The sequence below is a fragment of the Cucurbita pepo genome, chromosome 1 (genome assembly GCF_057944985.1).
Source record: "Cucurbita pepo subsp. pepo isolate OVF chromosome 1, ASM5794498v1, whole genome shotgun sequence".
Classification (NCBI taxonomy): Eukaryota; Viridiplantae; Streptophyta; class Magnoliopsida; order Cucurbitales; family Cucurbitaceae; genus Cucurbita; species Cucurbita pepo.
The window spans coordinates 16963026-16977305 of NC_141798.1; the positions used below are offsets into that span (position 1 = coordinate 16963026).

Below are 14280 nucleotides of genomic sequence, written 5' to 3' on the forward strand. Positions count from 1 at the left end.
GTCTTCACCATGAGTGGAATTGGTTGCCCTTATCTGCTTTGGTCTATTAGCCTCACGATTTTAAAATGCGTATACTAGGGAAAAGTTTACGTATCTTTATAAGGAATATTTCGTTCCCCTCTCTAACCAATGTGGGATCGCATCAACGTGTGAGTCTTCACCATAGTGTGGAATTGGTTGTCCTTTGTATGCTTTGGCCCGTCAGCCTTACGATTTTAAAATGCGCCTATTGGGTAAAAGTTCACGTACCCTTATAAGAAATGTTTCGTTCCTCTCTCTAACCAATGTGGGATCTCATCAACGTGTGAGTCTTCACCATGAGTGTGGAATTGGTTGTTCTTTGTCTGCTTTGGCCCGTCAGCTTCACGGTTTTATAAAATGCGTATACTAGGAAAAAGTTTACGTACCGTTATAAGAATGTTTCGTTCCCCTCTCTGACTAATGTGGGATCTCACAATTCACTCTCTTAAAGGGTTTGACATCCTTGCTACCACACTGCCTAGTGTCTGGCTATGATACCATTTGTAACAACCCAACCCACCGCTAATAGATATGATCTGTTTTGGCTCGTTACGTAGAATCTCTTAACTACCGTATGCGAGAGTGAGTTATATTAAATATATATTTTTTAAATTACGAAAAGAAAAAAGAAAATGATAGGGATAATGAAATGTTTGAAATATTTTAATTGGCAGCTATTCACTCATAATCCTAATTATGAGACAATGAATAAACATCCAAATTTTATATATAACAAATTACAATAATAATAAATGAAAAATCCCAAATTGGCGCGTGGACATCACGCCCCAATCAATCAAGTTGGACCTTCTACGACCATTGATTCATAAAATCCAAAATTGTTGTCTTCAGATCTCTCTGTCCTGTTTTTAAAACTTTCTTAAATCGGTGTCAGAGGTTCGAACATACGTCACTTGGTCGTAAGCGATATAAGAACAAATAGACTTAACTCACTTGTTGCTGAGAAATAAGTGTCGCACAATGCAATCCGCTGCCATCAAAGTGCGATGGTGACAATTTCAAAAATATCTTTAAATTTAAAAAAATTTCATTAATGTCATTCAAATTTTTAAAAAGTTAAAAAAGATAAAAGTAATATTAACGTAATTTACTTTTATAAAAAAAATTCTTACTGTCAATATATGGATGAAAATGATTTATTGACACTTCATACAGTATCTCCAAACTTGTTAATGTTACTTTTGAAAATTTATGAGTATTTTTGAAACGTGGTACTAACTGTACAGATATTCTTAAACTTTTAAATAATGTTTAAGGTTGTTTTTGAAGTTATTAAAAAAATTCAAGAATATTTTTATTAATTTAGCCTAGTTTTAACTATAGTTGACTCGTGATTTTACTATTAGAATAATATCAACTCTTAAAAAAAATTTAGCTAGAATTTTCAATTCACGTGTTCATCTCATTCTCAATATTGGTTCCAGTGTCGTAAATATCATATATCTAAACAAACCAGTCTTACGACGTCACTATTCATCCATCATTCTCTCGAATTATATGTAATAAGGTTCAACAATATATAGTAACATATATCTTAAAATTTAACTAAAGTTCGTAAGTTCTTACAAAACGTAATGCATTCAAGCTAATAATCTCCCGAGATTTAAGACAGTAAGATACTAATAATCTCCTGAGATTTAAGACAGTAAGATACTAATAATCTCCCGAGATTTAAGACAGTAAGATACTGAATTAAGCTACGAAGTCTAAAGTTAACTATATCTACGAGATTAATAAGTCTGTGTTTGAAGTGCTGAGTTGCCTAAAATTCTGAAATTGAAATGCTTAATCTATCTTTGGTTTAATTTGTAGTTGATTAAATTTGTTTATGTTTGATTAATTTTTTTAAATTAATGTCTTAATTTAAAATACCATTAAATATTTTTTATATTTTATAAAATTTAAGTATATTTTTTAAATACTATTAAAAATTTAAAAGTATTTTTGAAATAAAATATTATTTTTTTTTCTTAATTTAGCGAAAAATAACTAAAAATTATATATATTTTGATAATTATAAAAGAGATAAATATGAGTATAAAATAAAGTATAAATTTTAATTTTCCGAGAAATTGAAAATTAAAGAAAATATCATGAAATAAGTTTTGCTTATTTATTTATTTATTTATTTTATTTTCCCAATATATTATAGTAAAAAGTAGTTATCATATATGTTAATTTTTTTTTTAAAAAACATAATAATAAAAAAAGACTTTTGGAAACATGTTTTCTTTATTGGAAAACCAAAAATTATTTTAAAAAAAATTATATTTTTCCAAATATCAGTTTTAAAGAAAGATATTCATTGGATATGTGTCAGACATTGGGGGCAACTCAACGTGCCCAATCTGATATCAATTCTTAAAATTAAAAAAAAAAAAAAAAAACCCTAATTTTTTTTTTTTTTTTAATTTTCATATATTGTGAAACCACTTTTTTCCGTACAATAATTGCTATGTGATGAATTGAATCATCGACTTCAAACACTTGATGATCCTTACATTCTTCTATACCCCTACGACCTGATCCTGTTATCTATATGCCTTACTTAATGACCCTAACATTTTCTTGCATCTTCACGACATGTTCGTGTTGCTTATAGTTCTTTCAGTATGTGTTTGGTTCTACTCACATACCACCAAATTTCAGAGTTTTTATAGAGGAGAACGAAACATTATTTATAAAAGTATGGAAACTTGTTACTAACAGATGCGTTTTAAAAATTCAAATAAGACAATGTCGGGTTGAAGCGAATAAAAAAACAAGATTCATAGTCAGCATCCCCTGTCCCATCCCACACAGCCAAAAGCACTTGTGTGTGTGTGTGTGTGTGGGTGGGTGTGTGGCCTTGTTTCACCAATCCTTGTGTTCACATGGGCAATGGGGGGAGCTTGATAAAAAGGCAGGTACTGTTGGTGTGGCCATGCCCACTAGCTCGTCTCCCAATAAGAAACGCAGCGCCATTACTCTCTTACTCCTTCCCCTTTTTCTTCACTCATTCCCTTTGACTCCCATTATTCTACCCATTTCCAACCCCAAATGAACCTCTGATTCCTCTTCCTCCTCCAAAACCAAGGTACTTTCTTCCTCTGTTCTTCCTCTGTTATGGGTTTTTTCATGGTGGAAACCCAACCTCAATGCATGATTTCTTCTGGGTTTTAGTGAAAGATAAACAAATTTTGTTCTTATGATTGTTTTATGAAGTATTTGTGGGTTTGAAGCTTAATGCTAGAACACCTCTGTTCTTGTTCTTGTTCTTGTTTTTTTTTTTTTTTTGGTTTTTCTCAGCTGATTATGGATGATTATGAAGCTACAAGAATCGTGTTCTCAAGGGTTCAAAATCTCGACCCTGAAAATGCCTCGAAAATCATGGGCCTCCTCCTCCTTCAAGATCATGGCGAAAAAGAAATGATCCGATTAGCTTTTGGCCCTGAATCTCTAATCCATTCTTTGATTCTCAAGGCCAAAACAGAGCTGAACTTGAACCCATCTTCTTGTTCTTCAAGACCCAGAATCAATCTCCCACCTCTTTCGATTCCAATCCCAAATCCAAACTTTTCAAATCACCCAGATGGAGGAGCTGATTTTGTTGATGAGTTTCAGATTCAAGATCACCTCTGTTTCCTCACCGACGGCTCTGTAAATGAAAACCCAGATTTCTTTTACACTAATCCGGCGGATTTCCCAGCCAGTCCGACCGACGGCGATGTGCTGTACGGCGGGGGTAATTGGGCTGAGGAATCAGGGTTGGGGCTTGGATGGCGGCCGTGTTTGTATTATGCGAGAGGGTTTTGTAAGAATGGAAGTGGGTGTAGGTTTTTTCACTCCGGCGGCGGTGAAGTGAGTTTGATGGCTGATGGCGGCGGTGGAAGGGCGGAAATGGTGGACCACTGTTCTGATAGTCTTCTTCTCCGGTCGAAATCGGGTTTGCCGCAGAGATTGGGAATGGGTTGTTCTGCTAATAGTAACGGTAACTTTTTTCCATATTCGCCGACGGCGGCGTCTGATTTGCTTCTTCAACAACAGCAAAACGAAATGCGAAGGTATCTTATCAATTCTTTTGTTCTTTTTAGCTAAATTAGAATTTGATTCTTCAATTTCAATCAATTTATTTACTTATTTAGCATTAATCTTTGTAGCACGTGTACCGAAACGTTTCTTAATCTTTGTAGACCTAATCCAAAGTTTGAATCTATATTCTTACATATTGAACTAAAACACGAACTTAAGCTTAAGCTTCAATAGTCGAATATGTTCTAGATAAAACTCACTCAGATTTGTCGATTACTTGTTTCCACACCCTTATAAGATCGTTCCCGTCTCCAATCGTGTGAGATCCTACAATCCACCTCCCTTGGTGGTTCAGTGTCCTCGTTGTCACATCTCTAGTGTCTAGCTCTGATATCATTTGTAACAGTCTAGCAATTATGTGCTAGTAACGTGTGTGTTCATTATTTCTATTGTGTAAAGAGCTTAGACATGAAATGGAAAGGATTTTGTTTTTGTGGTGTGAAAATGTATGCAGAGCGGCGGTGGGGTTATCCATGGCGGAGGAATCAGGCAACACAGGGAGATTCCGGCTGGAAAGAACGGATTTTTGCGGCGGAGGAATGGGGAATCCGGCAGCCAGACAAATATATTTGACATTTCCAGCAGACAGCAGTTTCAAAGAGGAGGATGTGTCCAAATATTTCAGGTGCTAATTTGTAGCTTTGTAATGATTGGATTTATGGTTTCAAGTAATCATCGGACTGGTCTGAAACAGCTCAAGTGTTTGGTTTGGGTTGAATTTTTTATTTTTATTTTTATTTTTATTTTTTTTACTTATTTAATCTTTTTAAATTAATAAAAATACCAACTGACTTTTTACTTTTATCTAAAATATTTTTTAATTTTTTAAAGTTATTTTGACAGTAATAAATAATTATAAAAATTTAAAAACATAGACTATTATGAATATTTTTTAAATGTGATACTATCGGTAATAGAATTTTTAAAATAAAAAAAAAAGTAAAAAAAAAAAAAGGTATTTTGAAGTTTTTTAAAAAAATTCAAGGGTATTAATGGTATTTTTTAAACATTTTTAGAAGTACGAGGGTATTTTTGAAACAAAATATTAACGATTTCGATCCAAAACTAACCATAAGAAATTTTTTGAGTACGAAATTTTTTTTGAAAGCTCAGTTTAGGGGTGTTTTTATTAATTTAGTATTTTATTTTTATTAATAATTTAGCTATAAATTAATTTATTTTATTATTGTTATCAAATGGGTATAAATTTTATGAATATTCCATAAAAGAAATTATTTCTAAGATTTAAACTATAAAAATTATTCAACATTTAATTGGAGGGTTGTTTATGTAATTATGCAGCATTTATGGACCAGTTCACGACGTAAGAATCCCATATCAGCAGAAGAGGATGTTTGGCTTTGTGACTTTCGTGTACGCAGATACGGTTAAGCTTATCCTGGCTAAGGGCAACCCTCACTTTGTCTGTGATTCTCGTGTTCTTGTTAAGCCTTATAAGGAGAAGGGCAAAGTCCCTGACAAGTTCAGGTTTTGTTCTTTCCTTTCCTTATTCTGGTTTTGTTCTTTCCCTGAAATCCTTCTTCCATGGCTAACTTAAACCATAATTAGGAAACAACAACAATTGGATAGGGGAGATTTCTCTTCACCAACTGGTCTCGATTCTAGAGACCTTCACGATCTCCATCTCGGTAAGCATCCGATTCTTGAACCGACCGCTCGAGTATAAAGGTTCATAAATTCCCTGTTTCAACCAAATGTTTGCACGGTTATATAATTGTCTTATATTATGTGTTGGATGAAAGTCCCACGTCGGCTAATTTAGGGAATGATCATGAGTTTATAATCAAGGAATACTATCTCCATTGGTACGAGGCATTTTGGGAAGCCCAAAGCAAACCCATGAGAGCTTATGCTCAAAGTGGACAATATCATAGTATCATAGCCATGCCCTAAACTTAGCCATGTCATTAGAATCCTCAAATGTCGAACAAAGTATTGTGAGCCTCGAAGGTATAGTCAAAAAGTGACTAAAGTATCGAACAAATGGTGTACTTTATTCGAGGGGAGGTGTTGGATGAAAGTCCCACGTCGACTAATTTAGGGAATGATCATGGGTTTATAATAAGAAATACTATTTCGATTGGTATGAGGCTTTTTGGGAAGCCCAGAGTAAAGCCATAAGAGCTTATGGCTCAAAGTGGACAATATCATACCATTGTGGAGATCCGTATTCCTAACATTAAGAAGCACAAACACTTCAGTTTGGCTAGCATATCCTTGTTCGACATGTGTTGGACACTCGAACACTCTAATACCCATTGACACGTATTAGTCACTTATTGTCACGATAGGTATGTGTCTGGTATGAGTTGTATAAAGTCAAAATCGAACATTCGTTAGGTTTAGTAGTCATACCAAACACATAGGAACTAGACGTGTTGTATTTGTGTCTTGTATTAGTATCTGTTATTCTGAGTCCTTGCACGAGCCTTGAGTTTCCCGAGTCCTTGCACGCACAATCACGAGCGAAAACACGTTGATAACTTGTTTTGTTTTGTAATATAGGAGCAAGAATGTTTTACAACACTCAAGACATGCTATGGAGGAGGAAACTAGAGGAACAAGCTCTTGAGCTTCAAGCTTTAAGAGTAATGAGTTTGCAACTTTCTGATGTTAAAAAGCCTCACCATCAGCAAACTCCTCTTCCAATTTGCAGCCCAATTCCTTCCCCTACTAACACTCCTAATCCCTTCAATCAAGCCCTTCTTTTCCATTCAATTCCAACCAGCTCACAACTCCTCCAAGGTACATAATGTTCTCTTTGTTGCATTGTCATGTTTGATTATCACTAGTCGGTGTTCGTTCTAGCTCGATAATCCTCTTGTTGTTTGTAGAGAATGGCTCGAACCGCTTACCTGAGGTTCACCTTGAGCCACGAGTGATGATCAATTCAAATTCGACAGCTGATAGTGATAGTAGCAATGACAAGGAAACCGACTTGCAAGAAACTAGGTACTATAAGGTTCTATCTAGTGGTTGTTGATGATCATTTTATGTTCTTTGTTTCGACACTTGATGTGTTTCTTTGTCTTTTTAAGCACTTTTGAAAACGTTTTCAAAATTTGAGCTTAAAAACTAAAAAAAGACGGATCCCATGTCAATTGGAGAGAGAAATGAGTGCCAGCTAGGATGCTGAGTCTTGAAGGTGGGTAGATTGTAAGATCCTGCATCGGTTGGGGAGGAGAACGAAACATTCTTTATAAGGGTGTGAAAATCTCCCCCTAACAGACGTGTTTTAAAAACCTTGAGGGAAAACTCGAAAGGGAAAGACCAAGAGAACAATATCGGCCAGTAGCGGTGAGCTTGGACGGTTACAAACACCGTTTTTTAAAAACTCATTATTGTTTTGTTGCAGTTTGGAGCATAATCTCCCTGACAGTCCCTTCGCCACGGCATCGTACACGCCAAGTGGCATCGAGGTCGACGAATCGGATGCCTCAACCGACAATCATTCTGCAGCTTCATCCTTCGCTTCGACATCAAACCTCGGCGCACCCTTCAAATCCTTCAACTGCCAGTAGGCCACTTTTCCATGTCTTGAGGCTTATGATATTCTAAGCTACCATTTCTTACAGATACTGAGATTAGTACATCAATTTTCAGGTACCCTTCTGGCCATGGAGCCATCGGGTTGTATGCTAGCACGGGCGGACCGACATGTCGAGTCGGGATTTAGCTGATCATGTAAGTTCTTCTACGTTCTTCATTTCTCTTCCCTTAAGTGTCTTAAGAGAGCCCACAGTACGAAGGATCTAAGAAATTACCACAGGAATAGCATTTAAAATAACAGTAAAAAGAGACAGAGACATTGATTGACCTGAAGTTTTGAGTGTTTGGGCACTGTAATTCTCTTACCAATGTAAATTATTAATCTTACAAGGTGAATTCATAAGCCAACATGGTCAAAATTCAGTCATCTTTGTATATGAGAAGTGTTAATGATAAAATTGGATGATATTAGAAATATTGGTAAATTTGATATTAGTAATTGTAATATTTTGAAATTATTAATTCATGTTTATTATCTCTAATTATATTTAATTTATCTCTCCAATAACAAAAAAAAAAAAAAAAAAAAAAAAAAAAAAAAAAAAAAAAAATTAAAGGTTAGATTTGAGACGGTTCGAGATTGTTTACAAAATTTGATTTGAACAGGACTGACTTGTTTGTTAATTATAACAATGTCTCACAATGTGTACGGTTGTTAATTAATTTTGTGGTTAATGTAAAGTAAGAGGGAGTAAAATTAAAGTAAAAGATGAAACACTAGGTAGAAAAATGAGAAAAATTTAGGGAGAATGTTTTCACGAGCATCCCGAGAACTAATGTCGGAAAGACTTTGAATTAATAGAGTTCAATTGAAAAATAAAATGTTGAATAAATAGTTGAAATTAGGGGTGTACACTCAACCCGCCAACTCGAGAACCCAACCCGAATTATAAGGTTTGGGTTGGGCTCGGGTTCAAATTTTAAATTATTGGGACAACCCGACCCAACCCGAAAACCATAAAAAGCCCAAGCCCACGCAGCCCATCAGTCGTGTTGGCACGGCGTACATGCACTGCACTGTTCAACGTGCAGACTTCCTCCCTCCCTCTCCTTCAATTCCGATTAATTATTATAATTGTCTCTCAATTTAAGATGCATACTTTCACCCTCCTCATCTATCTCATTGTTCCCATGCTCATCTTAATGGTTCATCTTTTACTTGAGGTCGTTCTCATCTCGGACGTCGCTCTAGTTCGCTGGTCACCTCTTTATTTCTTTGTTAGACTCTTTTCTCAGCTCCCATTTCTCCACTCGACTTTGTTGACGTCGTCGCCGACCGTCTCTTCGCTCGACTTTTCGTTTCATTTCTCTCGAACTTCCACGCTCTGTGTTTCTCGTCTGACTTCTCCACTACTTCTCTTCTCAGTTTGGAATAACCCGAACCCAACTCGAAAATTTTCGGGTTGAGTTGGGTTGAGTTGTGAAAATTTTCGGGTTGGGTTGGGTTGGGTTACCAATCCAACCAACCCAAACTTTTGGGTTGGTTCAAAAAAATCCCTCAACCCAACCCGACCCGAACCATGTACACACCTAGTTAGAACAACCAAACCAACCCAACTTTAAATGAAATTGAGTTCATTATTTAATAAGGTTATTTGAATTAAAAAAATTTATAACCAAAATTTCTGTGTTTGAACGCGACTACGTCCAAAACAAACTTTACATTATAGTATCTCTTTCAAACTTCTTTTAACTCACTGTACTAACATGATAATCAAATTACTTATTCGAGACTAAAAATGAAAACTAGATCGGAGAAGTAGCAAAGAGAACTAGCTTGAGATGACTGTCTTGATATAATTTCACTCTGTTTACGATCATTAGCACACGGGTGAATAAGTATATTTCTATACACTATTATTAATTTTTTTTTTATTATTATTTTTTATTTATTTTATTTTATTTATTAATGATGGTGTGTAGACAAGTATCACAACCTTACTACGAAGAGAGTAGGTTGTGACCCTTACGTTGCGAAAAATGAAACGACGACATTCAAGTGGCGTTCATCCGGCTACACTAGGATCTAGACGAGTGTCATGATGTGATCGAGGAGGACGGTACATCATCTAACACACCCGTGGACATTGAAGAGAAGATGAGACATAAACAAGACAAGGGCCACAAGTAGACAATGAGTGTCAAAGATAAGCTTGTTGAAGGTCCAGGTAAGGCCCCGGGCCTTAACCTCGAAATTCAAGATTTTGGAGGAAATTTGAACATGGACTTTGGAGTCAAATCCGTTCATACTCACCAAATTTGGTATCAATTGCACCGATAATATTAGAGTAGGGCTTAGAGTTATAGTTTTTACAATTCTTGTAGATATAGTAGATTATAGGTTTATTTTTACGGAACTTATGATGGTTTGGAATACATAATACGGGTAAGATTTAATTAGAGATCTATTTACGGCACTTACCATGTCATAGGATCATGGAATATTCTTTTTTGCACAAGCTCTCCATATCAGCAAAGGAAGCTGGTTTCCGAGTTGATCTTGATCCATTACATTGTTCAAACTCACAACAACATGAGTTTGGAATATCACGAAGAATCAGAGGATAGTCTCTGAAAGATGAATGGTTTCAAGTGAAATACAAGCAGAACATGTACGGTATCAGTGTTATGTCGAGAATGCCTTCAAGAGGCGTTATATGGTAAGTTATTTGACTCAATATTCTTTAATTTTTATGTGGTTTCCATTGACGTTGGGAATGCAACGTAATGTTGCCCCCAAAGAAATGGACTTGGTATTTTTCTGACTCAGAGAACGACAATAACCACTCTTTACAAGTTTAGGACTTGCAAGATGACAGTTTGTTGTTCGGCTACAACTAGTAAATATAAATGATAATAGGTCTTTTTTGGACCAAAGTGCACTATTCTAGTAAAATGTTAGTGTCCTCGATTGGGATGAGAACTAAACGGAAAAGATTGACAGTCAAGAGGAGATGAAGAAAAGTCATTCCAATAGTTTAACGGAGTTGCTATGATTATATGAAGGATTGACTTGTTTTTTTGAGTGTTAACATGAATAATTTTGATCTCTAAGTTTTTTGGTGCATAAAACATTACACAATTAGTAAAAGTACTCTTAAATTATGTTTTTGTTTCAATAATATCTTTCAACAGTTGCAAAAAGTGTAGAATTTATTGCATCATAACGATGGGAGGACTGAGCTTGCAATGCTGCCTGGAATACATTTCTGATCCAAAGTTGTTAGAATTCCATTCTTACATTCAAGTAACTATGGAATTCAAATTTAAATATTAAGTTTTTATTTAGAAAATGTGTTCATATAACTCATGAACGGATCCATCTAAATTATCCCACTCAAATCATAAAATTGGATTGAGTTAGATTTTATTGTTGTTTGAGTTGGGTTAAATCTTTTAAAAATCGAAAATATAGTTTGGTTTGGTTTGTAGGTCGATATTTTTTTTTGAGGAGTCAACTTGCAAATAGATTTACCATCCAACTCAACTCTTAAAAAAAATTAAGAATATTTAATGTTTGTAATTGATGTTGGTGATGAGTTGATGTAACGACCCTAAATTTCTACATCAAGTTGCTACTAACGTCTCATTCTCATCTATAATACTAAAATACAACTCTTTCATAAATATCATTTATAAACGTAAACTTCGAAAAACGCTTAAAACAACTTCATCTCTGGAAAACATAGTCATAGTATTAGGTGTTTAAATATGAAATACTGAAATTTAGGGAAGATAGGAGCAGTACAAACTAATTTAAAACGATGAAATGCATAATAGCCTATTCTAACATAAACCTAGAAATTTAAATATGAATCCACACTATGCAAGTGCATAGTCTCAGTTTGCAATGTCGCCGTCCTCCATACAAATGCGCCTTGCCTTTACCTGAAAAAATGATGTGGCACACGGCCTGAGTATTTCGAAGAATACTTAGTAAGTGACCCCACTATAATGGTCATGCAAATGCAAACACATACAATCATGATTTAGGGATCTATCTCTAACATAATATGGGTAGTCTCCAGTCTCGGACAAATTGAATGTGTAGTACTTCCCTACACACGACTCACACGTGTGAGTGTGAATCCCCACGGCACTCGCACACCCCTTGGACCCTCTAGTCAAGCTAATCTGTAGCGAAGTCTAGAGGTCAACGGAACCCCATAGTGTCATGCGCCTCATGAACACCCTCATCTGTGCGCATTTGCACTCATCATCATACGGTGCGCGTCCGCACTCATCATCTCTAGGGGAAGTAGCCCTATGCTTATGAACATACAATCTACATGAGGTCCCTCTAAATCCATCATAATGTCTCTTCTGACACAACCCTCTAGTATCATCTCTTTGTTACTCTAGGTAACACATGTGGATATTTGTATTAATATCGTTTTCATGCTCTTAGGTTGTGTCCTATATCAATCTAATGACATGATGCAATATGACACTCATCATCATATAGCATGCTCAATATGGAAACCATCATCGTATTAAGGTAAACGTCACGCAATCATCACACTCATCATATTGCCATAAAGTGCATCAAGCATATCAAGTACGTCATTCATCGAAATATATATATACTACGCACATCATCAAGTATCATAACTCACACATTATCATAACTCATACATCATCATACACCAGTATACGATATCATACGATAGAACTCATACATCATCATATACCAGTATACGATATCATACGATACAACTCATACATCATCATAACTCATATATGGTCACATACTAACATGACATTGTACAAAACAGTTCATACATCATCATAATTCATACAATTTTTAGCCTATTAGTAAGACCATTTTATTGATTAGCTTAAGTTGTTGTCACAAATTTATCCTTAGTGAAAGTTTGATTCTATCCTTTGAAATCCAAGTCAACCTACATGTGAGTTCATACATTAGTTTCAAGTTCGAATTTCTATAGAATTATTTCTCAAATTTACATTGGTCCATGTAATAAACATTATGCGAACAGGCTTTGCATGAATATAGTCTTAAATGTTTATTATAATTTCATTTTCATGTGGTGCATTTAAAAACTCTTTTAACATTTACCATATATTTTCTTTCCTAGTAGGTGTGTTTCCCTTTATCTTTTTATTTTAATTATGTTCACAATAAATTACAGAGATAATCAATTCCATATCTCTCCTTCTTTTCTCTATGTATTCCATCTGTTTTTCACCAAATATGTATTTACTTACTGTCTTCCTTTTTTTTTTTTTTTTTTTCTGTTGATAGATATTGGCCTCATTAATTCTAGTTATTTCCTATAACTTAACATACTAACTAAAATCTAAATAACTGGGCAGAGAATAAGACATTTCATTTTGAATAATTAGATAAAGGAAAAGAAAATCTGATTATGACGTGATTTCTTGTAACATGATTGAATAAATAAAAAAAATATATGAAATATGACTTACAGTAATAACAAATTAAGATCTTTCCGATTAAATTTCTCCCTCTATCGGTAAAGCTGGTTATTGGTATTTTTTTATTTATTTACGAGGAACTACATATGCACCACCTGATTTGGGATTTTGAGTGAGGGGTTGGTTGAGGAGAGATAGAGAGGAAGGAGGGTAAGTGGAGAGTAGTTTAGAAAAAATTATTATTTTTTATTATTTTATTATTAATTATTATTATTATTATTATTATTATTATTATTATTATTATTATTATTATTATTATTATTATTCCTTATTTGTATGAACCTTAAATAAATAAAACAATTTGACATCTCAGCCAGAAACTTTAATATATCATGATAAGTGTGGGTTCAAGGAAGGAAAAGTCACCCAATCATTTTATTACATTTCCATCATATGATAGGATTAAAACACTCAGTTGTTAGTGCAAGGGTAGGAGCAATAGCAAAGGTAGGTAAAAGGAACGGGAGGGGCAGCCACGCACTGAGATGTTGATCCAGGATGCTTTTCTAGACACTTCTGCTTGCAGTCTTCAGGCAGACATCCTTCATACAACTTATCAACACAATCTACTGAAAAGGCTGCTTGAGGTACCATCAACGCCACTGCAAAAATTTGATAAACAATAATAATAATAAAAAAATTAGATCAAAATAGAGATATCTAATAATTTGAAGACTAAAATAGACTATATCTGATGAACAAACATGAGAAAAGAAGAACAAGGAACAATGAGGAGCGAACTCGAAACTTGGCCATCTCTTAGAGATTGATAAAGGAATGATATAGATAATTTATCTCTTGGTTATTTCATTTGTGATTGTAGAGCTTGTATTTATGGGCAGATTTGTGATTTACAAACATAGAAATTCAATCATTTTTAGTATTTTATTGGACAATTCTATATGGAAATTACGTCAATTATTGGAACTCTTAAAACATATACTTTTTATGAGAGGTAATTTAACACAAACTTATCCTTGTTTATGGAATAATAACGTACAATTCTTGAACCATTGTGTTTGTAGGAACAAGAGCTTCAACTTTGGTGAAGGAACCGTCATGAACTTAGGTCAAAATCGCATGAACAAGAGAAATAACTAGATTGTTGGAGCTACAACAACATACATATCTTGTTTT

At 34.6% G+C, this 14280-nt stretch overlaps 1 protein-coding gene and 1 long non-coding RNA gene across 2 annotated transcripts; one reads left to right on the forward strand and one right to left on the reverse strand.

The window, feature by feature from the left end:
* Positions 1 to 2957: 2957 nt before the first annotated feature.
* On the forward strand, positions 2958 to 8165 carry LOC111811604 (Zinc finger (CCCH-type) family protein / RNA recognition motif (RRM)-containing protein). Its single transcript, XM_087117859.1, has 9 exons — positions 2958 to 3118; positions 3331 to 4085; positions 4568 to 4738; positions 5416 to 5601; positions 5683 to 5762; positions 6640 to 6879; positions 6969 to 7086; positions 7490 to 7651; positions 7738 to 8165. The coding sequence occupies exons 2-9, from the start codon at positions 3337 to 3339 to the stop codon at positions 7808 to 7810; spliced, it is 1779 nt and encodes a 592-aa protein (XP_086973985.1). The 5' UTR covers positions 2958 to 3118; positions 3331 to 3336; the 3' UTR covers positions 7811 to 8165.
* Positions 8166 to 13452: 5287 nt separating this feature from the next.
* Positions 13453 to 13932, reverse strand: LOC147794905 (uncharacterized). The gene is made up of 2 exons (XR_015411700.1): positions 13848 to 13932; positions 13453 to 13745 (listed from the first exon to the last, which is right to left on the reverse strand). It is a non-coding gene; the product is annotated as an uncharacterized LOC147794905 (long non-coding RNA).
* Between the last annotated feature and the right edge of the window lie 348 nt (positions 13933 to 14280).